The following is a 24,421-nucleotide window of genomic DNA, read 5'->3' on the forward strand; positions in this document are numbered from 1 at the left end:
TTTGCGCGCGTTATTTTTTTTAGTTATATATGTACACGTATATCCGTTTAAATGCACAGTCCCTAATTACTTCACGATTATATGCGGTTGTCTTTCATGGACCATGCCACTCTTGAATTCTCGAATAAGCATTCCTCGGTCCGTGATTCTCAACGTGCCCGTGAATCTTCTAGAGACCCTTGGGCCTTTCACTAACTCTCACGTTTATTTACAAAGTACCGACGCGTTTATCGCGCATAATTAAGGCAGTGTTTCGATGAGTTCGTTTGGAGAATCGAGTTCTCCTGCCTCCTTCGTTTCACTCGTTCTTTCTTTCGCACGCACACACGCACTCACTCCAACGGCGATCCGTTTCACTCGCTGATCGGTCTCGAGTTTATCAGTCGCCGTTCGATTGTATACTGATTCACTGATCACTTCTCACGGGTGGGTGTACAACGCAGTCTCGACTTTCACTCACTGAAAATGCTTTTCAAGATCCGGTTTTCTGTTTATTCAAAGCCACGGGCCGAGCTGCGCCTCCAGAATTGTGGCAGCGTCAGTCCTGCCCATTACTCTAAGATGATTCAACAAATCCGTCACCGCCGTCGGTTCTCGATGCCTCGCTTCCCACAAATCCAGAATATGCTCGGTCGGGCTGGCCTTAGTTGCGAAGTAATTGATGTACCTATTATACGAACGAAGACACCGGCTGTGTTATTACCAAGGAAAGTAGTAGTTATATTGCTTATATGGCAAAATGGAGCGCGTTTAGGGAATATTTAGTAATAGTAAGGAGATGAACGACGTAAATAATATACGAAAAAACGATTTTGTAGAAGTATGTACATTAGAAAAAATGTTTTATTCAGAATTTTGTTGTAACAACAGAAATTTAATTAAAATATAATTTTAAACAACAAAACTGTAATTTTATGCAAACTAAATTGTTTAATTTGTATAAATAAATAATTTTGTTATTTATAGAGCAGAACAATGTATTTTATAGAAACAACTAAACTTATTGTTATATAAATAAAATATTTGGTTGTTGCAAAAATTTGTTGCAAATTTCAACTAAACAGTTTCGCTAAACATTAAATTCTTTTTCTAGTAACTTTAATTAAATACAGATCTGAAAATAATTTTATTGAATCATAAAAATAATTATGTAGAAAATTCAAGCATGATAAAATGTTACAAAAAGCTTTGATAGTCTAGCCAGCTTGAATGTCTTACATAATTATTTTGAGGAATGTCTAACGAAATGATTTTCAGATCTTCACTTAGCTAAATTTTTAGATACTTTGAAAAAACCATTCTTTCCCTCTATAAAACTTCTTAACTTAAACAGACTTCATATATTGACATTATAATTTTTTAAATTAGTCATGAAAACTAATAAATTTAATAGACAGTTAAGCATATTAATCGGCGTTAAAAGGAACCGTTTAATCTTATTGTTAAAACAAATATTATTATGTTGTTTGATTTGTATTGAAACGTATAAATCTCTTGGCATTAACGAATGCAATTTCATGCTCTGCATAAATATAGTTGCGCATTTAAAGAAGCTTTACTCTAGAATAATAAGTAAGATGGAAAGTTGTTGGCCGGGTCACTAACCTGTCGACTTGAAGCCTCTGCGCTAACATTCTCCAATCGTTGCCCAGAGCATTCGGTGGGTCTAAGCATTGGCAGAGCTGCTTCCTCAAAGATCTCGTAAATCGGAACGGTCGTAGAGTGGTAGAGTCAGTCGTGGCATTGTTAGCATGTCCGCTGCTAACCACGGTGACTTCCCTGAGTGGTCTCGTGACACTACCCGAAGAGATCAACTGTTTCGCGCCATCGTAAACGATTCTGAAGACCTGTCTCGTGTCGGAGTTTCCTTGCGAGACTTGTAGCTTGTAGCTTCTCGTGGTAGTCGGACCAAAGGCCGTGTCCAGGCCGAAGGTTACGTGCTTGGCGTTCTCCTGACGGTTCCAAACATCCCGGAACGGGACTTCCTGACGTTCTGTGGGCGACTTGCTCTGCCACTCGTTACCGACTTCCTCGAGACTGACGCAGAGCGACTCCCCGTTGTCTTGGAACAGCAACGTGCGCGGCTTGTCCAACAGATAGCCCCTGATTTGCGATTCCCGATCGACGATGGCTTTCATTGCCGCCTTCGTGTCTTCCACGGCATAAACGCGAACGCAGCACTGACCGGCCTGACTGGCGAAGAGTGCTAATCGCAATCTCTTCGTGGCGATCGAATTTTCGCAGCTCTGTCCGGCTAACACATAACCGCGGAGTTGCTCGGTTACTATGAAAGCTTCCGCGTGATCTAGCTGCGTGAACAGCGGTGTGTTGATAGTCTCGTTGCCTAGAGTTAGTACTCTGCTCCACGTAATTGATTGATGATCTTTCGACATCGAAGAGGAAGCGTCATCGACGTTAATACCGTCGCATGCCCAAACACTCAGTTCCCAGGTTGCCGGATGCAACATAGCGCAATGCTCAAATTGAAGAATCACAGGCTTGTTAAAGGTCGCGGATGACGGGCCGCAGGTCACCACAGCTGATAACTGAGTTATCCCGTCTGTGGGGAAAAAACAGGGAGACTCGAATGGTGTAAGCGATATACAGCGGAAATAATAGCGGCACGAATGTAACATCATGAATTATCGAACTTAATGCCATTATTGTACGTTATCGTTATCACCGATGTTGTTATTGTAATATCCGTCACGTTAGACTCATTTGATTAATTGTGTTTAATATATTAACATGCTTAATATATTAAGCGCGTGTAATTTTCCAATCAAGGGTAAACTAAATTAAAGTTATCGAGGATTGCAAAATCTTTTCTTTTCCCTAGACAGTTTTATCCACCGTCCCTAACATAAGAGCCGGTGTAGCGATGCCCTATATTGAACATCAAATCAAGCAGGATATAACTCGCGCGAAGCACGTGCAGGGAATGGCGTTGATATAAAAATAACATCGCGCTATCGCGAATATCTTGAATGTACACTGCGAAAGTTCGCAGCTGCGATCGTAAAGCTCAACATCCGCCTCCCGCGACGCGTAACATCATGAATAATTCGCACTCACCGGGTAATCGGGGCCGGTAACGATCCTCGTTGAGCACCGCCAGATAGAGTTCTTCCCGGAGCGGTTTGGGAACGGCTCCCTCGGGTACCGACATAGAGATCCCGGAGTCTGGAAGAACCAGCAGGGCGCCACGCGTGTTCACCGCCGCCCTGGCGACGTTTCCAGCTTCCAGCTTTGGCAACCGGACGCTTTCCGAGGCAACATTGTACGTGGAGTCCGAGGACGGGTAAGAACTAGTGACACTGTTCTCGCTGTCGGAGTGGATCTGCTTGTCGCTGCATGACTCTTGGGTCGACGTGCTCGGCGTGGGCGACATCGGCGACGGTTGCGGCGCGATCGACAAGTGCGGCACGTCGTAGTGGTGTTCCGAAAGGGATCTCGACATCGACAGCTTCGGGTCGAAAGGATACTCGTAACAGGCCGGCACACTCGTTGCCGTCACATCCGGTTGCAGACTCAGCTTCTTGTCCTGATCCGGGAAGAACTCCGGCTGGAATTCTGAAACGCACACGGCCGAGGCACGGCTCGTGGGTATCTCTGCGCGCTGCGGACAAACGCCGCCGAGATACTATTCCGATTCTACGTGTCTACGGGCTACGATTGAAATGTCGCGCGAAAGAAAAATAAAATATTGCAATATATGTCTCATTTGCTATAACAATGACGTAACTCAAAGCAGCTTAGTTTTTCCAGTAAAAATGTTTCGAATCATTAAAATATTATATAAATATTATATTAATTTTGAAATGTAATTTTTATATAACTAATTGTAAAAGAATAAAAGTACTGTATATTCTTTTAAAGTTTTTTAATTTTCTTTATGTTCTCTAAAATTTTTAAAGTAATTCTCACTTTGAAGAGTAAAAATCTCTCTCTTAAAGATTGAAAACTGAGCCATTCTTTTTCAAGATTGACTCAATTTTCACTCTTTGAATAAGATTTCATTCTAAAGAATTTAAAAAATTTCCATTCTTTATCGGCAAGCAACTCAAAATGACAATTTTTAAGTTACGTCGTTGTAACAAATGAGCTAAATTATTGTGTCTATCAGTTATTAATATTTTAATATTTTGTTTGCTTTTTGTAGTCTAGATGTTTATTTATTTATGGTTCAGAGAAAATGAAAGTAATAAGTTATATTAATTTCGAAATAGTATCTTCCTATTCCCAATTGTGAGAGACAATATCTCTCAGTGCGATAATGAGCATGAAACAACTGAGCAGGAAATAATTTAATGAGTATAAATAACACGATACGATTATTTGTTTTATTTGCGTATTTAATTGATCGTAACGTAATACCTTTAATTATCGCGAAAAGAAAGTTAATCTTTGAAAAGAACAAAGTTTTGGGTATCACGTATCTAATTAGAGAGAATCTAGTCGAAATGTATAATTTTTATCTTTGCTTTAACGTTACATTCGTTTTTACCTTTGAAATGCTTACCATTACGAGCCATGGAGTACAAAGAGTGATCACGACCTTTTCGTCGCAAAAGTCTCGCCAGAAAGATCGCCAAGCCACCAATTACCACACAGGCGACCGTTAGACCGACATATAAGGCTACGTCCATCTGGCGATTCGCTATAATAGAATCACATATTGCGAATTTTTAATATCTTTCTTATCTTTCATTATTGATCTTTTATAGAAGGAACAACACGATGGTCGCGTAAAAATGTTTAGCTGAATGATATTGAATATTATTGTAAATAGTGTGCAAACAATTTTTAATATAGAGATATCGTGCATGAGCGACTTAATTGTTTCCTCGTGAATCGCTTAACGTCATAACCTTTATTTACTTTGTGCATGAGACTTCTTTTGTTATGACAAAAAAAGTCTACAGCACCATAGAGTATTAAACGCCTCTGCGTCACTAAATATTACGAGCGTCATAGGAAAGTTTTAAGGTTCCTCTCCATTTACACGCTCCGGCGACACGCTCGTTTCCTTCGTGCGCTCGTTTTCCTTAGCACGTCAGTTTATCGTTTTACAGCTCTGCGTTATTTCGTACGACTATAAAGATTCCGATCATTATTATCGCTGCTATTAACGTATGCAATAAAAGCATCGCGATGCGAACATGTTTCAAGCGAAATAATAATTTTACGTGCCGTTGTGCCCGAGGTGAAGGGAAGAGAACCCGTTGATGAAAAGCGTGGCATCGGAATTGCGGTTTAAAACGATCGACCAAGATTGTATCGCAATGCGAGTATTTAGCGAAGTATACAGACGAAATTACGGGAAGATACATGGGATGTTGTCAGGGATCGTGCGAGAAGATATATACACGGATATGAATTCACCGTAGTGCTTTACGACCGTGTCATCGTCGCCCGTTCCGGATATATGGATAATGTAAGTAAATGCACAACCTCGAAGGAAATGAAATTCTCGAAAATAAAACCAGGCGCATAGTAAAACGTTACGCGGCGCAGAAGCCTCGCCGCAATATCTGAATTATGGGCAATTTTTCCTTTTACCGGATTACTTCGCGTGCTTAAGCATTCACGGAAGCTCCCTATAGGCGCAGTTCTGCGGCAACGAGAGACACGATGTAGAAAATGTCCCTGTGGTCGTAAAAATTTTCGAGAAATACCTCAACCGCTTGCCGTGCGAAGAGTGCCTGACACTCTTAAGCTTCTTCCAATTTTAGAATGTCAAAGCCATACGAGGTCGTAACCCTGCTACGTGACTTTCGAGCTCAAACTCCCTTTCGCGGGATCATGTGTGTCTCGTTGGCGCACGCCGTGTTCTCGACACGTGCCTCGCACATCAATATATATGCGACAGCGACGAAAATGCATACGAATTCGGAGGAGGGATTTTGAAAACGCAATAGTTCCACGTCGTTACCCGCAGGACGAGATCGGAAACGCGCATGGTTTCCACCCTCCTCCTAAAGACAGCTTGAAAAGTGGCTTTCCGCAGGGGCGTCGGGATTTATTTTCTTCGAAGCTATTGATAATGCTTCATAAACCGAACCTAATGTATCTGAAGCTATTTCTCATCTTTATTTCTGAGAGATAGCGCATTGCCCAGAATGATTTCAACTTTTACCATTGGTAAATTTATTCATTTTCTATATAATGACTGCGTAAGATATTGATGATTATTATTGTTATATTTATAAAAAGCTTATGTTATTTCCTTACTTTAAAAGGGACACAATCAAAAAAATTAAATTTTTCAGAGAAAAGGAGAAAAATTATTTTTTAACTCAACAGAAAATGATTGATTAATTAAATAATATCGAAAAAATATACTCTTAAAAACATGATTAAAAACATGAAGTATCATTTATGTCAATTTTATTTCGCATATTCCGAAAAATTATTCTTTTTTTTTTAAATTAATAATTTTGACATCCTAATTCTAAATTATAATAAATATATAATTATATTTAAAAATGATATAACTCGAAATGTCCAACCAACAGTTGATATTTGATCAGCTAAAATGACTAAATAATTCAAAATAAAACAATTTCTTTTTTAATTGTATTATTTTTAAATAAAGAAATATTCTTACATTTATATCATTATATTTAAGTAACGTTAAAATTCTGTATAATTACTATATATTTTTGCTACAATGATACACTCGAACATCGATCAATATGATCTGCCCATTACAAACGTTCTACCTCGATTGACGGCATCGCGTCTTAAATATTTACACCAGGGACGTCCGAGATGACTTGGGGTTCTTGTAAGACGCCTGCTGGCGTAAGGCGGTAAATCGCATCACGTTCCTCCGGCGTGCGCGCGCGATATCTTCCATCTATATTTTATCGTCGCTTTCAGGAAAATCGAACTCACTTCTGGATTCAAGGGGGTTGTTTCGGGGCATCCAGCCCCCTCGAGGAGAGATTCAGTCGTGTACACGCTCGGGTCTGAGCTCTGGGATAATGGCACTTTATTTGCATGCGCGATCAATTTCCCCCTTCCGCGGCGAGGGCGTAACGGCTACCGATTACATAATTTTCTTCGATATTAAAGCCAGTCTCTCCGCCCCTCGGCGCAAAGAGGGTAGAGAGGGTGCAGCCGTATCGCGTGCAACTTTGATGTGCGCTTCGGTCGATAGAATTGGCTACCTTAGGGTAGCGCGCGCACGCGGGGAAATTGGCGTCTGTACGGACCGGTGGGCCACCCTTGGCTAAACGAGCTGCTGCCTCATTGTTACGATTGTTTGGATCGCGCAATGAGGGGTCGCAACGATCATATCGGACCTTCGTGGCAGCGTCAATAATTAATTGGTCGAGTAATTAAAAGTAAATAGTGCGCGGGAGAGCCATCCGCGCTTGTTATCGGCGCGGCGCGGAAAAACGCGTCCGTAAATACGTCGCGGTGAAGCGAGCGATATCGTGGGCAGTCAATCAGCTCTCGTTTCATTCTCGGAAATTATTTTTAGCATAAGCGCGTAGATCGACGAGTTTGATGCACGACGCGTATATATGCGTATATATACGCCCCAACTCGCGTTATTATACATCGGAGCAATGAATAATAATGCTAATGTTCACCGAGCCTGGATTCACGCTTTCTATTTTTGCTGCCTTTTTCGAGGTGCATAAAACATCTGATTTGAATGGTATCAGATCGTCGGGCATAGCGCCGCGTCGCCGAGAATATAAATGGCGTGCACCGGGCGTGAAGAATCCATCCAAGAATGTCGCACGACGAGTTAAGGACATTTGCTTCGCGGTCGAACGCCTCGGTCGCGCCCTGTATACGCGAGGGAGAACCTCCTATTCCTTTCATCTCGTTTTATTTTTCGCGAGCGTCTACAAATCCGGAACGAATCGAAGGAGGAGATCCGCGTACATCGCGAGAGAGATCGTAGCTTATCTAATCGAGAAACTTTTCTCTTTGCAGCGCGGTCGGCTCAGGAACGAACGGCACGGGAAAACGACGCGAGGTAAAATCGTAAAAGGATCGAGGGAGATTAAAAGAGCGGGAAAATGCTTTATTGCTTGCCCAACTCACCTTCCTCGGTTAAATGAGCGCCGCCCACCTTCGCGTTGCTGACTGTAAAAGGAAGCGCCGGTAAGTTAGATAATTAAAGGATTTCGATAGTACTGATAAAACTACTTCCGCGCAAATTCATACATCTGTTAACGCTATTTGTTTTACATTGAAACTAAGTCCACAGTTACGTTTTAAATTCTAATTCTACAAATATAAAAAATTCCGCGAGGATGACGTCAAATTGTATTTAAAAATGTAAAAGTAACAATGTATGTATCGCTCGTTTTAAAGGAAGACATCACGGTATTTTATTTTTGATAAAACCATTCTTGTGTTAAATTGATTTAAACGAACAAGATATTTATTTCTATTTTAAGCAAAATGAGAAATATATTCTTATCGCGTCTATATTAGTTGAAAATCGATACGACGGAACGGCTCGTCATTGAAACTTCACGATGCGCAAAAAAGTTGTAACGGGCGAAAAACGCAATCAAGACATAACAAAGTTCACCAGTGACTTACCGTTGCACATGCCACCGGTGCAATTCGCCACGTTGATATCCCTGCCCTGGCAAGATCGTCCACCATGGCTAGGTGGTGGATCGTCGCATGTTCTTCTCCTTGTGTGCGTACAGTCGCTCCCACACACTGACCATGCCGACCATCTAGACCATTGTCCGTCCACGGCTGACAAAAGAAGCAAAATAGAGACTTCGTTTCGTTCAGAATCGTTAAGACGAGTCCGATCGATGTATAGCGATAATAAAAAAGTTCGACAGGACAAAAAGGCTCGTAATTCGCGCGAATCTCCGCGTATAGTCTCGTTGGTCAGAAACTATACTTGTCAATTTGGTTACGTTTATTGCCACTGTACTGGTTCTTATAACGACGTTTATCTCTTTTATATATAATTGACTCATATTGGTATGTTTTTCCTTAAAATTTAGATCAGTGTGTGTGAAGGAAAAAGAAAAGACTATATAGAAAGATGACTAACTAAAACATCAAACTCGTTTATATCTCTAATCTCTCGTTTCAAGCCGGCTGCTTTATTGGCACTTAAGCGCCATCGAATATATAGCGCGTCGCACTTGCGGCGGTTTACTGCGTTTTATTAAAACGCCCTTATCCGCGGTCGCGGCTGCGGTCGTGTATGTGTCGCGGTTTAATTTTCGTTCCGGGCTGAGGGACATGATTCATGCATATGTGAAGGACTTACCCAGGGTGTTAGTGAATTCTTCCAAAGCCCCGGCTACTCCAAAGCGAGCGTTAAGGGGAATAAAAAGTGCGTCGTGAGTGCATTGACCAACGCGAGTGCGAGCGGTTAACGTGTCTCTCGCGTGAAAACGCCGAAAGAATATCGGATCGATCAATGTCTTGACCGCCGATATAAAGCGAGCGCCGACTTTCCTCGGGTATTATCCCCGTGGGCTTGGTCATTTGCATGCAGTCTGCATATTCTTTACGAGGATAGCCACAGGTGCCTTTAAGATGTCGCAAACGTTTTGAAAGGTGAATACGATAAAGACTTCACGTATATTTGAAAAGACTGTGTGGCATGTGCAATAGATACATTCGACGAGGAAAGAGGACACAAGCGACGCGAGAGGATAGGACGTCACACATCAAGCGAGAATTTCCTTTCTTCAGCATTAATAATATCATCTTACGATGGCAAAATCTACTTGTCTATCGTTTGATCGACATTAACTGAGAGAAGAAAGAGGAAAACCATTTTCGCTTGCTTACAAGTTAAATACCTTGAGCGACGTCATTGTAGTAGGTTAAGATATAACAAAGATGCTTGTTTAATATAACAAAGAGATATACGAAGGTAGACAAGAACTCTCTTCGTAATGCAGACAAGTTTCTTCGTCGAAAATTTTACGCGCGTTCTTGCGAGCACGGATAATGAATTCAAGGGACTCACCGGAGCAGCCCGAGTTGCAGTCCATCTTTTGCTGAGAGGGGCCGAGGCATGGCTGACCGCCGTTCATGGGCGCTGGATTCGTGCACGTCCTCGTCCTCTTCTGACCGCCTTTCGCGCATCGTGAGTGGCATTCCGACCAGGACGACCAGGAAGACCAGCCGCCGTTAACTAATTGAAATCAGTAAAAGTTTTTATTTAATGTAAAGAAAAAAACTTTGAAATATACGTAGTCAGGTACAAATATTTCCGACTCAAGAAAGGGTGAATAAAAAGGATAATAAAATGAAACAACTATTTTTATTTTTCAGTTTTCAATTGAAAAAATTTTAAACATTTTTAATGATATAGAAAAATTTATTCATTGTTAAAAAAAATATATATTAAAACAAAAAATAATTATTAAAAAATAAAAATGGTTATTCCATTTCATCACTTTTTTATATCCTTGGATTAGAAAGTTTTAGAGACCTTATTATTATATAACACTAAGAAACATATAATATAATGTATATAATAAAGAACTGCGAAGAATTTGCAAGGAAAAAATAATTTTAGCGAAAGATACAAATCTGAAAATAGTTTTGTTTAACCATCTAAATAATTACATAAGTAATTACAAGAAGCATGATGAGCTTTCAAGTATAATGAGCAATGCTGCAAAAAATTGTTCCGGTAATCAGTTTGAGCATCCTACACAATTATTTTGATGGTCCAACAAAATTATTTTCAGATATATATCTAGCTAAAGTTTTAGAGTTCTTTTTGCGTATAATTATTAAAGGGAATCTTTAATAATGAACTTACCGTATACTGTTAAGCTAACTGGTTCGCTTAACCGTTTTGCCGCAATATTTTCTGCGACGCAGGTGTAATTCGCCTGATGACTAAGTTTTGCTTGACCAATAAGAAGATGACCTTCGCTGGATACTAAAAGAGTATCCGATTCGGTATCTACGGGGATATTATTTCTTAACCAGTAAACTCTAGGTGGTGGCACTCCCACCGGAGGTAGGCATCTAAGTTCGGTACTTTGACCTGCTTCGACAGACACGGAATATGGTGGCGATTCGAATTGCTTTTTCAGATCTGAAAAAATAATTACACGTCTTCGTTTTAATAAAAGTCAAGAATAATTGATTAAAATTATCATTTAAACGCATTATGAAATTTGGAATTATGGATATAATGAATTCAGTTGAACAATTATAGTACTAGTATATTAAAATTAATGCCATTGTACACTGATCTAATCTGAATGAAAATAAAATATATCGAAATTATAAAATACAAATATATCGAATTGTAAAATACATATTTTATTAAACAACACAATAAAGTGTATATTGAGGATTTCGCGATTTAATTCATGAGTTTATATATTTATATTAAGCATACATTTTTACATCAATTTGTGGACGATGGTTTTAATGTATACTAGCGTGCACTGAGTGCCGAATCGAACTCGCTATTAGTGTTCCATTTCATATCCATTGAAAAATTTATATCATAATAAAAAATATCATAATATATTTTCGACATTTGATATTGTCAATCTCTTGTTATGTTACGTTCTATTTTTTTCTCAAGCGTACGCGGTGATCTATTTCTTCTATCGCTTCAAATGCATTTTTACATCTAGCTTTTGAGTTATGTAACTCTGAAATTGGCCAAGTGGTTCTGTCTTTAAATTGATTCTCTTGGAAACTCGACGTTCATTGCATTGTCGTCAATTAAGGAACAGAATTAAATAACGAGTTTGCTGGCAGGAGAATCAAGATAATTAAGAGAGGACAAAGGCAAAGTGAGACGAAAAGTCGGCTGTCCCCAGAATTCTCGCGACGTTTATTGCAAACCTTTCTGATTCATGTACCCTACCTACATCGAGAATAAGAACTGTCTTAAAAATAAGAATATAATCTAACTATAATTTGTTTTCGGAATATTGTTATCTTACTTACAGATTGAAAATTTTATCAATGAAATATTAAGATCATAGATATCGGAGAAAATTAAATGTTAGTATGATCTTATTTGTATACTCACAAGCAACGTCGATGATTGCCGGCTGACTCTTGATTTGCCCTGATCCAGACCAGGCGATGCACTCGCATTTGAATTTATCCTTGCCAAAGTATTCCTCGATGTGATCCCTCGTAACGTTGAGCTCGCAGTCAACGATTCTCGTTCCCGTATGGGGATCCACAAAATCCTGCTGCTGAGAATCCTCCGCCCTCACGTTGTTACAACGGAAATAGATCTGTAGCGCGTGAGCAGCCTTGCAACGTAAAATTGCGGGCTTATTCTTCACGACGAAAGAGTTTACGGGCTCCGTGAGGAAAACTGGTAAATGACCGCCGCCTTCAGAGATGAGTTCTGTATCGCTGGCTATCGTAGCTGAAGGCACATCGTCTTCTTCCAAGATATAAGCGTCATCCACCTCTGCGGCATCTTCGCCTTCTGACAAAGAGATAATTTCAATTTTCTATAAATTGCTCTTTATTTTTATAGACGTTTATAATCGTGGATAATAATGTTATTATAAATTTAGCTATCGTGTATATCTACTTATATATGGAAAGAAAGTAGATATCTCTTTTGTTGAAATATCTACATTAAAGAAAAAATTGTTCATTTAACTAATTTATTAAATTAATTTATTAATTTATTAAATAGGAGAAATTTCTATATTTGATCATAGTGGATTTTAGTAGTTTTAAATATTTCTTTGTGAATTTATATATCTGATTCTGCAAATTGAACGAAATTTTTTTCAGTCTTGTAACATTCAAGTACAGAATCAGAATAGTAATGTCACTTATTAATTTGATAAGCAATTTAATAATTTTTGATGCTAATAAGCATCTTTAGAAAAATATTAATAATTAGATATTAGGAAAATACAAAATCGAATAATTTTTTTTGCAAAAAATATTGCCTCAGCCATTTGAACTTTGGAACTCCTGAACTTTTCAAGTATCATACCAATTCGATCATTGAGACATTATTTGTCGCAATAAACAATAATTAGTAAATTAATTTAATCAAATGAACAATTTTTTCTTAATGTAAAAGTTTAACTGGATATAGATGTGAAAATAATTTTGGATCAATAAAAAGGTCTAACAAAATTATTTTTAAATCTAGCTGAATTTTTAGATATTTTAGTAAAACCATTATTTCCGCGTATCATTATTATCTTTATAATTATATCAAAGAGAGAAGTAACACATTGATTTATTCTTACAATATACAAACGAATTTCGTGGAAAATTGCACATTAATATGAACAATTAACCGTGACACATAATAGTGCTTGTTATTACGTAATAAATTGATTGCGTATTGTAATTGCCGTCATAATGCCTCGTAATCAGCGAAAATCTGGTGTCGCAGCAAGTACAGAGTCGATCGTCTAAATACGCCGTAATCGTAACTCACGGTCCAGTTATTAATTCGATGATGATCGTTATTCATGTGGCGTGTACTATCGGAGACGTGAAAATTTTATATTTGCCTGTCAACAATGGTGTCGCTCCTGTAAATCCTGACGCTCGGCCATTAATGTAATGCCGCTTCGCGCAGACCGACTCGAATGCTGGCTACGAACAATCGCGGTGCGCACTGCAGTAATGAATTTTCGGATTTACGCGGCGCACTGGTGCACAAGTCCGATGTATTTTCCGCCAACGAGTGGTTAGACCTTTATCCCCGTGCGACATTTGGCCGGGGGCCACAATTTCTATCGCGATAAACGCGCCACCCTATAGTATCGCTTGTCTCTCTCTCTCTCTCTCTCTCTCTCTCTCTCTCTCTCTCTCTCTCTCTCAGTTTTTTTTATATGGAGAAGTTTAAAAAAAATATGCCACAGTAATAAACTTCGTCTGCATTTCATTTTTTTATACGATGCTCAATTTGTCAATGTGAAGTCCGATATCGAACGTACTGCTGCCGCGACATAAATACAGAGATGAAGAAATCATGCAGTGCGTTAACATTGCTAATGCATTCGCATATTGCAGACATCGGATTGCAACGGCAATACAGTATCGATATGAAATAAACGCGTACGATTACGGGATCAATGCCGATGCGCATATTCATCTTACGATCGATCGCTTCGGTACGATAAAATATATGAGAATAGCATTTATGAATAAAGTAATACATGTTATCGTCAAAACTCGAAGAAAGCAGTTACCAATAATGCATCGCTAAGGCTCCATTTTATGCTACAGAGAAGAATGCTTTGAAGCATTCTTCTTGATTGGTCAATTAAAAATTCTTTCTCCTTATTGCTCAATCAAATTGTTTCGAAACTAAATGAACCGCACTCCTAATTAAATCTATTTATTTATCCATAAATTAGTGATGGACAAATTGATAATTTCTTTCTCCGAATTTTGACAATAATATTTGGTTCATTTCAACGATTATTGAATCCATCGCACGTACATGTCGAAATAAATATCGTCGAGTAAAAAAAATCAAATAAAAAATATTAAAAAATATATGACGCTATTCTTGAAGGGAGTTACGCCGATGTTACAATGAAACTGGCAATTGCTAAGGGATGAATAGAAACGCAACGGCAGCGGCGGCGACGCCGGCGACGCCGGAGTCAGAGCTGGAATTCGGTAACGCGCGACGCACTTGTACGAGACGCAAGTAAAATAGGATTTTCATCGGTTTCCGATAATTCGAGCAGATCGAATGGCCGATAGGACCCATCGAAATCATTCTACCTGGTTTCTCCTGATGGCGAATTCATCCATATGAATTCTCGTTAGCCGTTTGGGCGCATGCGGCCAGTTCGTTAACCGTTTCGAACATGCGTATACATTCGTCCGGGATTTTATCGTACAGCACGATATCGCATGTAGGGCGAAATGAAAGTATCACGAATCGTCTTATATTGCCTAACATACATCTTATTTATTACGTAATCTCCAAACATACAAGCCAAAGGATCGGCATTTAATACCGGCGCGATGGAATAACTATCAGACCCCAATTGGAATTGTCGGTTCTATATATTCCGGGTTTCTCTCTCCTAATTGCAGTTGCGCGTTTATGGCCGCTCGTCTTGTGAATTGATCGGACGCTGTATAATTTGTAGCCATGATCTATTTGTACGACTAGCGGCGTTCCGATAGCGGCCTTTCCACCACATTGGATACGTACAAAGGAAAAGAGTGCACGCGATAACAAGACGTGGATTTAATCGAGCGACGTCACGCGATGCGCGGAAGTGGAAAGGGTTGGAATGGGATTTTCATTGGTTCCCGATAATTCAAACAGATCGGATCATCGGATATAGGAACGCGCTGAGTGATTCGATCTCTGTCTCTTTCTTTCACCGAATCGAATATGACTTATACGACGTGCATTGTCGTTACTCAGTCAATTCGCGTGTATTTTTGATGACTGTTTCCAGTGACACGGTTAGTTCTTTTAGCGTTGAAGCGGCTTGCCAGTTTACCTGGCCGAGGTCTTTAAACGCCGAAAACAAGAACGCGAAGAGAGAATACAAGCACGAAACGAACGACTTAATTGAGCTAGGTCACGCGACACCGTAATGCCGAGTCAGTGGCGGAAAAAAGTTCCACCATCGGTTCTAAATAATTATTCCGAGCGGCCGCGTGGAATCTTGGGCACAATGAATATTCGATGACTTCGAGAGCAGAAAGCGTCACGATCATTATTCATTTTACACGCGCGTATCGGGCAACGTATAGCAACGTACGCGACTCGCCGGATTATGACGCGTACATACATATTTCGAATTGGTTCCGCAATCCGAAAGCCACGTTTATCTCGATCTATCGATTAATAATGATGATATTGAAAAAAAAAATTCGTGTGCGACAGTTGGGGCGAGAAGTCTAATCGAGAGACGTCACGCGACACGCGCGCGGCAGTCGCCTGTCGCATCGGTCCGTCGATCGGAGAATTGTCATCGGTTTCCGATAATTCGGCGCGATCGAATGGGCGATAGGACCCGGATGGAAACGATGTATCCGGTCTCATATCGTCGCCGAATCACCTGGTCGCGGTGCGGCGCGGCGCCAGCCAGCATGAGGCCCCCCCTCCCTCGTTAGCTACGGTAGACGAGCTAGTTAGTCGTGTCTCCGTTAGATACGCCTAGCAGGCAGGCAGACTACGTAGTATGTACGTACGTACGTACATACATACGCGATGTGTATTCGCTTCTCGAACCCCACGTGGCTACTATGCGGGTTGGCCTGGGTTGGCCACGTATCGCGCCGGGACGAGACAGAGACACGAGCCACTGTGCATTCATGTACGGTTTCACGGTGCGTCCGTTCACCGGGGTGAGGGGTGAGAGACCACACATGACGCCTCTTAATTAACAAAAGGTACCTGCAACAGCAGCACCGAGAGAGAGTACCTTGCTCGTTGAGAGATCCTTGCTCGGTCGACGCCACGTTCATATAGGGGCGAACGCGAGAAACGGCAGATATACGCGGAGTGTATACGGACAAGCGCAACAAGATACGGCATACGAAACGAAGAGAGACGGATTAAGGAAGATACAAGGGATTCCTTGTTTCTCACGTCACGTGCCTTGTTATTTTAGCCAGCGAACACACCGAACATCTACCATCGCTGCCATAGTCGTTTCGTGGCAACATTGACCCAACGGCTTGTACCTTCCCTAATTTTCGTGCGCGCGCGGAACTGTCGAATGATACGAATAAACGGAATAAGCGAACAGCGAAATTCGTATCGGCACGCGAGTGTAACGTTTGAAGCTCTTTCAATAAAATCCTATTGAATAAAATGTCTTACCCTTCTTCCCATGCGAAAGGTGCGAAGAGACGAGATGTCTCTTCGGTGTCTAAAATCGGATTAGCCCGAAGTCGCGTTTCTACGTTACAGTATAACGGCCCAGGTATAAAGCAAATATTTTGAATGGATTTCGAGAGAGTACGAGCTGACAATAAGATCCAAAACTCGTATTGAATTAATGTTTTTTCACGATCGTTCTATCGTCGACAGTCGGAGAGCCCGTTTCCGGTTCGAAAATGTTGCGGATGTGCTATATCGTCACATCACAATAGAGGCCCGGCGCCTAGCCAGGTCGGGTCACCATTGTATTCTAGACCGTTCACAGATCACGACCTCCGGGTCTAAATAATGTGAGTCAAGTTCCACGCTCGTCGAGACTTTGTTGAACCGTCATTCAGACTAACGAGAGACACGATGACGAGTAGGTCGATACCATTCTTTTATCGATCGATATCGCACGAGACCGCGTGCGTGCGTGGGATATAGTCCAACGTAGATGGAGATCGCTAAAAGAAAAGTTGATGGAGATCGTGATTCTGATACTTTGCTCTGGCATGACGATGAGATCGGCGACGAGATGACATTGTATGGGACAGATTAAAATACCCACTGATCCGAATTGGTCGATACATTTTAATCCTGGTTAGTGCAAAAGATTGCGTATTATTTTGCACGTATGTGAAAGTAGCACATGTTACTGATAAGATTTTGTAGAACGGGTGCACAGCCTTATTTCAAGCTTGAACTTTATATACGTGGTGATGTCGGTTGATCGATTTTTCCTCAATTTAATTCACCTGAATTCTTTTTTTAAATTTTTCGTAAAAAGTTCACGAAATGTAGCAAGGCCGGGGATTTACAATTTTTGCGAGAGAATAATCGAATATAGCCTGAAGCGTAACGCACGTACGGCAGCGTGTGCGTCGACGGCGACTAAATGAATTAAAGAGCTCGAAAATGCATGAGCAGCGAGGGCGAGAGTGACGCAAAGAGTGGAAAATGGAGGGTGATGATGCGTATTACACGACTCGATTGCGGCACCGCTACGTTAAGGCGCGTAATTAAGCGAATAACAGAATCAGATACGACTGTTCGCGTGTTACCCCCTGCGGCGGCTTCTTGGAGGGTATATTGATAACAGTGAGAGGTCGAATCGCATGCGTCATGCCGATACACTTCCTTGATACTCTCTCACATATAGCCTTTTGTAATTCCAGACCATTAAAACTAAATGAAAATTCGTACACGGCGTAACATTATCGGATTCATCGCTAAAGTCTCGATACGATATATCAAATGCGCGCCCCGTAACGATCTACAATTCCGCAACGAAATTGTATCGAAGCGATCCGTTCCGTTTTGTTCGAAATAAAAGCGCGATGAAGCACAAAAGGGCCGAGGTAAGATGAGTTTCATAAATTGGATCTGATATCTCCAGAGATTTTATATAGTGCGAACTATAGCTGTAATAATATCACGCGAGCTCATTAAACATGAAAAGCTATTTTAACATTTTATCATTTCGCTTAAATAAAGACAGAAATTGCGGATATTAAACCAAAATGAAGATAAATTTCGAAATTCTTGTATTTCACAGTCATCATTTATAACTTTATAATTAATTGAGGATAATCAAAAGCCGTGCGCTATAATTTCGTAAAAAGAACCAGAATTTCATCGTGCAAGATCACGACTTCGAAGAACATAAACCGATCGATCGGCCGATATTTCACGATCGCCGTTCCCTCGCATATTCGCGAGGTATCGCTCCAGTCCCCTCTATTCGTTGATATTCTCCCCGATTTCAACAATAATTATGCTTGCGCAACTCCTTGGCCGATGTGGCGCGGCGGCCCGCTCGTTTGATTTACGATAATTAAAGCTGACCTGACCTTTCGTCGCAGCGGAGAGGAACGCGCGACTCCTTGGCCGGCCGGATACCGATGAGAGACTACGAGATATTAAAAAGACTCTCCCTCTTTCCGCGTCCTCATTTTCATTCTCGATTGCCAATCTTTTTTTTCCTTCTATCTCCTTCTCTCTTTCCTATCTCATCGTAAGAAACGCTCTTTCCGAGTCCAGCGAGACAGTCTGGTGGAACCAACCGGGTAATTGCACGTCCGAGCGAGCGCGCGCGGCTTTTGCATTTTTGCCCGTGGCGATTTCGCGAGAGCAGATCTCGGCTCCCACCGCACATTGCGGTGTTCAGAGCCTACGTTCCTGCGATCGCTGCACCGGGTTATATCGCGAACGGTAATCGCGATTTACTTATGATACTTATCGAAGCAGGGAGGGTGATGGTTGCGGCCGGTCGGCGTGAGTAGCGGGATCCTTTCCAGCATCCGCGATGCATTCGCGCGCCCGCGCGCGGGCTTCTATTATCTTCTCCCGACGCGACGTGTAAGCGCCGCGCTGTGATCGTGGATAACGAATCTGATCGTGAAAGCGATGATATAACGCCCGGCGATTTATAGCGTGATCATCTCGTGAGGTATGATTAGAAACGCCGTCTCCGTTACTATTGCTGGTACACCGATTCGTCACGGTTCCTGTAATTGACTGTACCGTGCGATTAAGGAAGCTCATTTCGAAGCGCGCGCGATAGGACAATCTTCTTTTTGAAGATATATCTTGACCCGTCACAATGGCGAAATTCGCCAAAGTTATCCCCTTGTTGGAGGGGAGATCGTAAAAACGTCGATCACAAAATCAATTCTGCTGTTGCATTCTCTTCGCAGCCGCGCAAGTTTCCTCTCATACTCATGCGCATCGTACTTATTAAGCTTCGATATAAATCACGAAGCAACTCTGAGCGCACACGAATTAACGATCAATTTCTCCGCATAATCCCGCGTCGCGGAACATAAATTTTCGGCCGAGGCACGCGCGACGCTATCGGTTTCATAAATTTAATACTCGCGCACGGAGAACGGATGCGCGGAGAGCTTCGCACAGGCGAAAGCCGAAGTTGCCGGGCTTGCAGCAGGATTTGCGCGCGCGAGATGGAGGTATGTATCTGTCCAGTGAAACGCGTCGTAAAAAATCTCGCTAGCCGAATACCTTCTCGACGTGAAATTCGGGCAGTGTCAGTTACGAGATAACGAGCGCGGTTGAAAAATTGACGCCGCGAAAGCAGTGGAAACTCGTCGCCGGCGCGCAACGCGGTGTGCAACGGTGTGCGCGGTCTGTGAGCTACCGCGTTCGACGGCGACCAAAACGTGAGAACGCGGAGTCGCTGAAGCGGGACCTCCTCTCCGCAGGCGCACCGTTAATTATTAACGCGGCTAATATTTTTCTCGCCGCGCGGCGGCAGCGCCAGACCAGTCAAGACAGCGAAATTATGACGCGATATCACGTCGCGATAAATCGTCAGGGTAATTATTCACATGGACGCGCGAGTGTGCGTGCGTGCGTGCGTGCATATATTGCATATAATACGTCGCGCTCTCACCCGGCAAATTCCGTACGTATATAGGAGAATGGCTCAATGGCCCCGCGTGCGCGGCTATGATGTGACTTGTGAGTGAGCGGATAGGCGCCGTTTGTTCGCCACTTTCTGCCCGACGACAACGACGACATGATGACGGCATGACGACGGTATATGATGACGTCGACGACGATGATTCTTAAGTTAAGATAGAGCTATATGTATAGAATATGACAGACCACCGTGGAATAGTGCATTCGTGATAGGCGCCACGAGCGCCATATAACTCTCCCTAGAATTATTACGAGGTCAGAGGCCGTAATTGTTATTTATCAGTCGGCTGACGCGACTAAGTATATCGCCATTATAGCTTGTTTCCCGCGTAACGATGATAATAATGAGAGCGACAATTATCTCGGAGTTACACGCGATGACTTGGTGAATAGATTGCAATCTTTTTCATATGCTTGAAAGGTGCAGTCGCGCCTGTGTCATTACGCCGCGCATTTCAGACCAATAGGGCTTCGTTATATCTTATTTAAGTAACGTAACCTGCAATAAAGCCTTTGGTGCAACGGATAAATATATACGTTAGCTTTCACGCAAGGAACATGTAGCGATTTTAACCGCATTACTATATCCGCATTGTCTCGTGAAAACGCGACGTGCTTGTTGAAGATAATTGTTACTTATCTGAGGGACATGCGTGAGAAATGGAAAGCACACTTTACGAGCACGTGTACTGACGCACATGAGATATGATTTCTTGCATCGGTGACCGTGCGAAGAATACGGCGAGATGCCGCTCGCCGTAGCTTCCATCACGACGATGCGCGTCAGAATAGGAATTATTTATCTGCCCCGTGCACACACTACAAGAAAAATGAGTAAAGGAAGAAGACGGTGTGTATGTTGTGTATGCGTTCGTACACTCGCGCTATGTTGCGATTTCTATTGTACCTACAACACGTACCTAGGGGAATGGAAAACGAATGTTTTCAAGCACCGGCACCGTTTGTTCCCGTCGATGTGTGCGCGTGGGCAACGCATGTTTCATACGGGATAATAAGGACAGAGGTCATGTGTATGCGTGTACGCCAAGATTATATAGTTAGATCTTCAAGGAGAAGATGGTTAACAGGTCATAATTGTATCCTCGTTTCGCCCTAGCGTTAAATCATACACATCCGTTTTATGAGACCGTTTCCGATTACCGAGAAAACGGTTACACGGTACACGAACTAACAAACGCTCCCGAAGATAAGCGATGTCGTGATTGCTTTGCGGGAACGGAATTTGGACAATGCGTGAAAAAGATGTGTCGACGGAAGAATACGGAAGATGGATTACTGAATCGTGTTTGTTTTAGGGCGACGTTGCGGGTGATACTTTTGTCCCGAGTTAACAGAGATTGATTGTCGCGCATTCTTTTTACGTTAACACACGCATATAGAACGCACCGTATCCGTGTCGCGATAGATACAATCCGTCGTTAACGTGAACGATGATGATGATATGTCGGGGGCGCTAATTAGTTAGCCGCGGTGTCCCCCCGAGGAAGGAGAAGATTGAAGAAAGAACGAAGAGATTTCCACGTAGTCCAGGAGGTCGCTTAAAAGTAGCTTCGGGGGAACGTAATCCATCATCGAAAACGGGCTGGTGTAATGTAACCGGTCGGTTATACCGACGACTAATCAGTCAGGCTGCCTCGCCGTATAATTAGCAGTCTCTCGGTCTCTTTCTCGCAGCGGATATCTCTCTTGCATATCCGTAACGATCGCTCGTATATACTTTTAGTTACAATACTCGATCTTCCTTCCGTGCCTCTACCTCGTAAAATGCATGCCTCTGTTTTCCACCCGCGATCGTTAGTGAAATATCCGAGTCATGTTGTATTACGTCTCGTTCTGAATATTGCGATCCAGAGCGTTGTCGGATGATATTTTCAAGTAGCTCGTCACGCCGTCATCTCATTAAGTAAGTATGCTATTTACTGAGGCTTGTTTGCGAATCTCTGTCGCGAATTTTATTAAAAATACGGCACGCGCAAGATGCATTCGTTGTCCATTGCTTCGCGTATCGATCACGAAAAGAAGAAATATACGTAAAATGTGTCGATGACGCTCTAAGAGCAAGTGAAAACCTCGGACAAATTAATGCGATCAGCGATTTCATCAATGACGTAACGATATAACGTAATTTACAACATAACAGTAATGTCTCTCGTGTAAACGGATGCCCCTAGAAGAACTTGCGTAAATAAGTGGACGTCGCATTTGGTGCGAGTACCTCGAGTGAGAACTGAGAGTACTCAGGCCGCGCGCGGCTCTTCGAATTCACGAGGGATGAGAGGTCATTATAGACTCGGCACGAGTTAAATGGCGAACTTAACGATCTTCTACGAGATCCTCTCTTCCTCGACTCTCTCGTCTCGACACCGTCTTGCCGCCCGAAGCTTTACGACGTAGCGGCGACGGAGCTTTTTACTCTCGGCTTCAAGTTTTTATTTACCTTCGCCGGATGTGAAAGGACGAACCACTCCGGGCAGGAGCACGCAAAATAACAGGAACAGCGAGCAAGATTTCGGCCTCATCGCGTATCACGGATCACCGCGGTCCAGTCATTCGTTCATCTCTCGCACACGGTGTAAAGGAGGCAAAAGACTGGTTGGAGTCACACTTAAATGCCGTCACTCGACGTCACTCGACACGACACTGGCCACTCGTCGGCTTGATACGAGCCCGCACCTGTAACATAAATGGGAAACAACAATGAGAAGAATTGATTACAATAATGGCTGCGTTTAGCAGAGAAAGCAGTTTTGCAACTATTGTATAATTCTTCAATACTTTGATTCTTGCTTTTAGTTTCTTATGGATTTAAATCTATAAACCAATCATATTAAAGAACTTTACAAAGTTCAGTTACAAAGCTGCTTTCTCTGCTGAATGTAGCTAATGTTATCATAATGTTTCGCAATTAACGCTAAAAAATAATGTCTTGCAGACGTAGACAAAATACGATCGCACGCGCCGTAAATCTTGGGCATTTGGTATAAAGAACATAAATGGAATACACGCTGCGTTTAGCGATATTTCGAGAAATACGATAAAGCAACCTATTTCACTGCTATGTTATGTGGAAGACTACACAAAATGGAAATTCTCGCACGCAACGGGGCAAAGAAGTATCGAGGTGAAACGGGTTTAACGTCGGTCGCGTCGCCACTACGACGTTGTGTTTCTACCGGAAAGCGTAAAAGACGGTTAGGAAAGTCGAGAGTGCCACTTACGACGTAGCTAGCAGCCCTTACTATTTAAATATTCCAGCGGCGGTAGACACTTTCCCGCACGCGAAATTTCCTTCGCGGCGCCTTCATTTTCAGTCGTTGCTATCGTGAAAGGAACGTAAGGAAAGCCAAAGCGAGAAGGGAAAGGGCGTAATTTTCCCCCGTGGTTCGATGGCTCCCTCGAATGCGAAACTGCTGTTTCTTCGAGACGAAGGATTCTGGTCGATAACCGTCGGAATTAATTATTAAACGCGATTCGTTTACTGAGAAATACGGTTCCTCAGGATTATCAGGATGTACTGCTTGATTCAAAATTGGCAGGAACTTGTTTAAAGCTGTGTCTGAGCCGATTTTACGTAATTCAGAACGGAATTCAGAGTTTAATAAGTAAGAGATTCTAGTAAGTAACATCACACATTAACTTGCGTCTCTATTTAACGTCTCTCTCTACGAGGCATTATAATCCGAGTGTTACGCGAGAGTTATTCTCTCTTATCGATCGATACTTAAACTCCCAACGAGATTTAAAATTCACGCAATGTGTGCATATCATACAACAAAATTCGCGTAGAAACGTATGATTGTGAGCACGCTTAGCGTGCGTATGCAAAGCTTGTTAGTACTAAGTTATACGATCCCATCGAGTTGGTTAGTTGAAACACGATTAAGGGATCGTTTATCATTGTCGTTCGTCAAGGTCTTTCGTTAGATGTTCGATTACATCTGTACTGTTGTGCAGCAGCTTTCTCGTGAGTAAACGCAATAGAATAAAGCAGAATAGTGAAATTTAATATATTGCGGAAAAAATTATTAAGTCATTTTAAGTTCCGTGCAAACTTTACTCCGGAAATAATCAAGATAACAAAATTTAATCGTCATTTACTACGATATTTTATGAAATAATTGGGTTAGG

General features: G+C 42.0%; 1 protein-coding gene across 1 annotated transcript in view; it reads right to left on the reverse strand.

The window, feature by feature from the left end:
• Window positions 1–8: 8 nt before the first annotated feature.
• The window catches only part of LOC108690490 (netrin receptor UNC5C-like), a 33,227-nt gene continuing 8,814 nt past the window's right edge, over window positions 9–24,421 (reverse strand). Inside the window, exons 2-12 of the mRNA XM_018197797.1 lie at window positions 22,731–22,966; window positions 12,026–12,439; window positions 10,787–11,068; window positions 9,983–10,150; window positions 9,272–9,304; window positions 8,575–8,739; window positions 8,068–8,109; window positions 4,523–4,660; window positions 3,076–3,573; window positions 1,606–2,560; window positions 9–667 (exon numbers count right to left, since the gene is read on the reverse strand). Coding sequence (XP_018053286.1) covers window positions 496–667; window positions 1,606–2,560; window positions 3,076–3,573; window positions 4,523–4,660; window positions 8,068–8,109; window positions 8,575–8,739; window positions 9,272–9,304; window positions 9,983–10,150; window positions 10,787–11,068; window positions 12,026–12,439; window positions 22,731–22,812 — 2,949 coding nt within the window. The 5' untranslated portion in view covers window positions 22,813–22,966 and the 3' untranslated portion in view covers window positions 9–495. The remainder of the gene's footprint in view (window positions 668–1,605; window positions 2,561–3,075; window positions 3,574–4,522; window positions 4,661–8,067; window positions 8,110–8,574; window positions 8,740–9,271; window positions 9,305–9,982; window positions 10,151–10,786; window positions 11,069–12,025; window positions 12,440–22,730; window positions 22,967–24,421) is intronic.

Source organism: Atta colombica, unplaced genomic scaffold (genome assembly GCF_001594045.1).
Source record: "Atta colombica isolate Treedump-2 unplaced genomic scaffold, Acol1.0 scaffold33, whole genome shotgun sequence".
Taxonomy (NCBI): domain Eukaryota; kingdom Metazoa; phylum Arthropoda; class Insecta; order Hymenoptera; family Formicidae; genus Atta; species Atta colombica.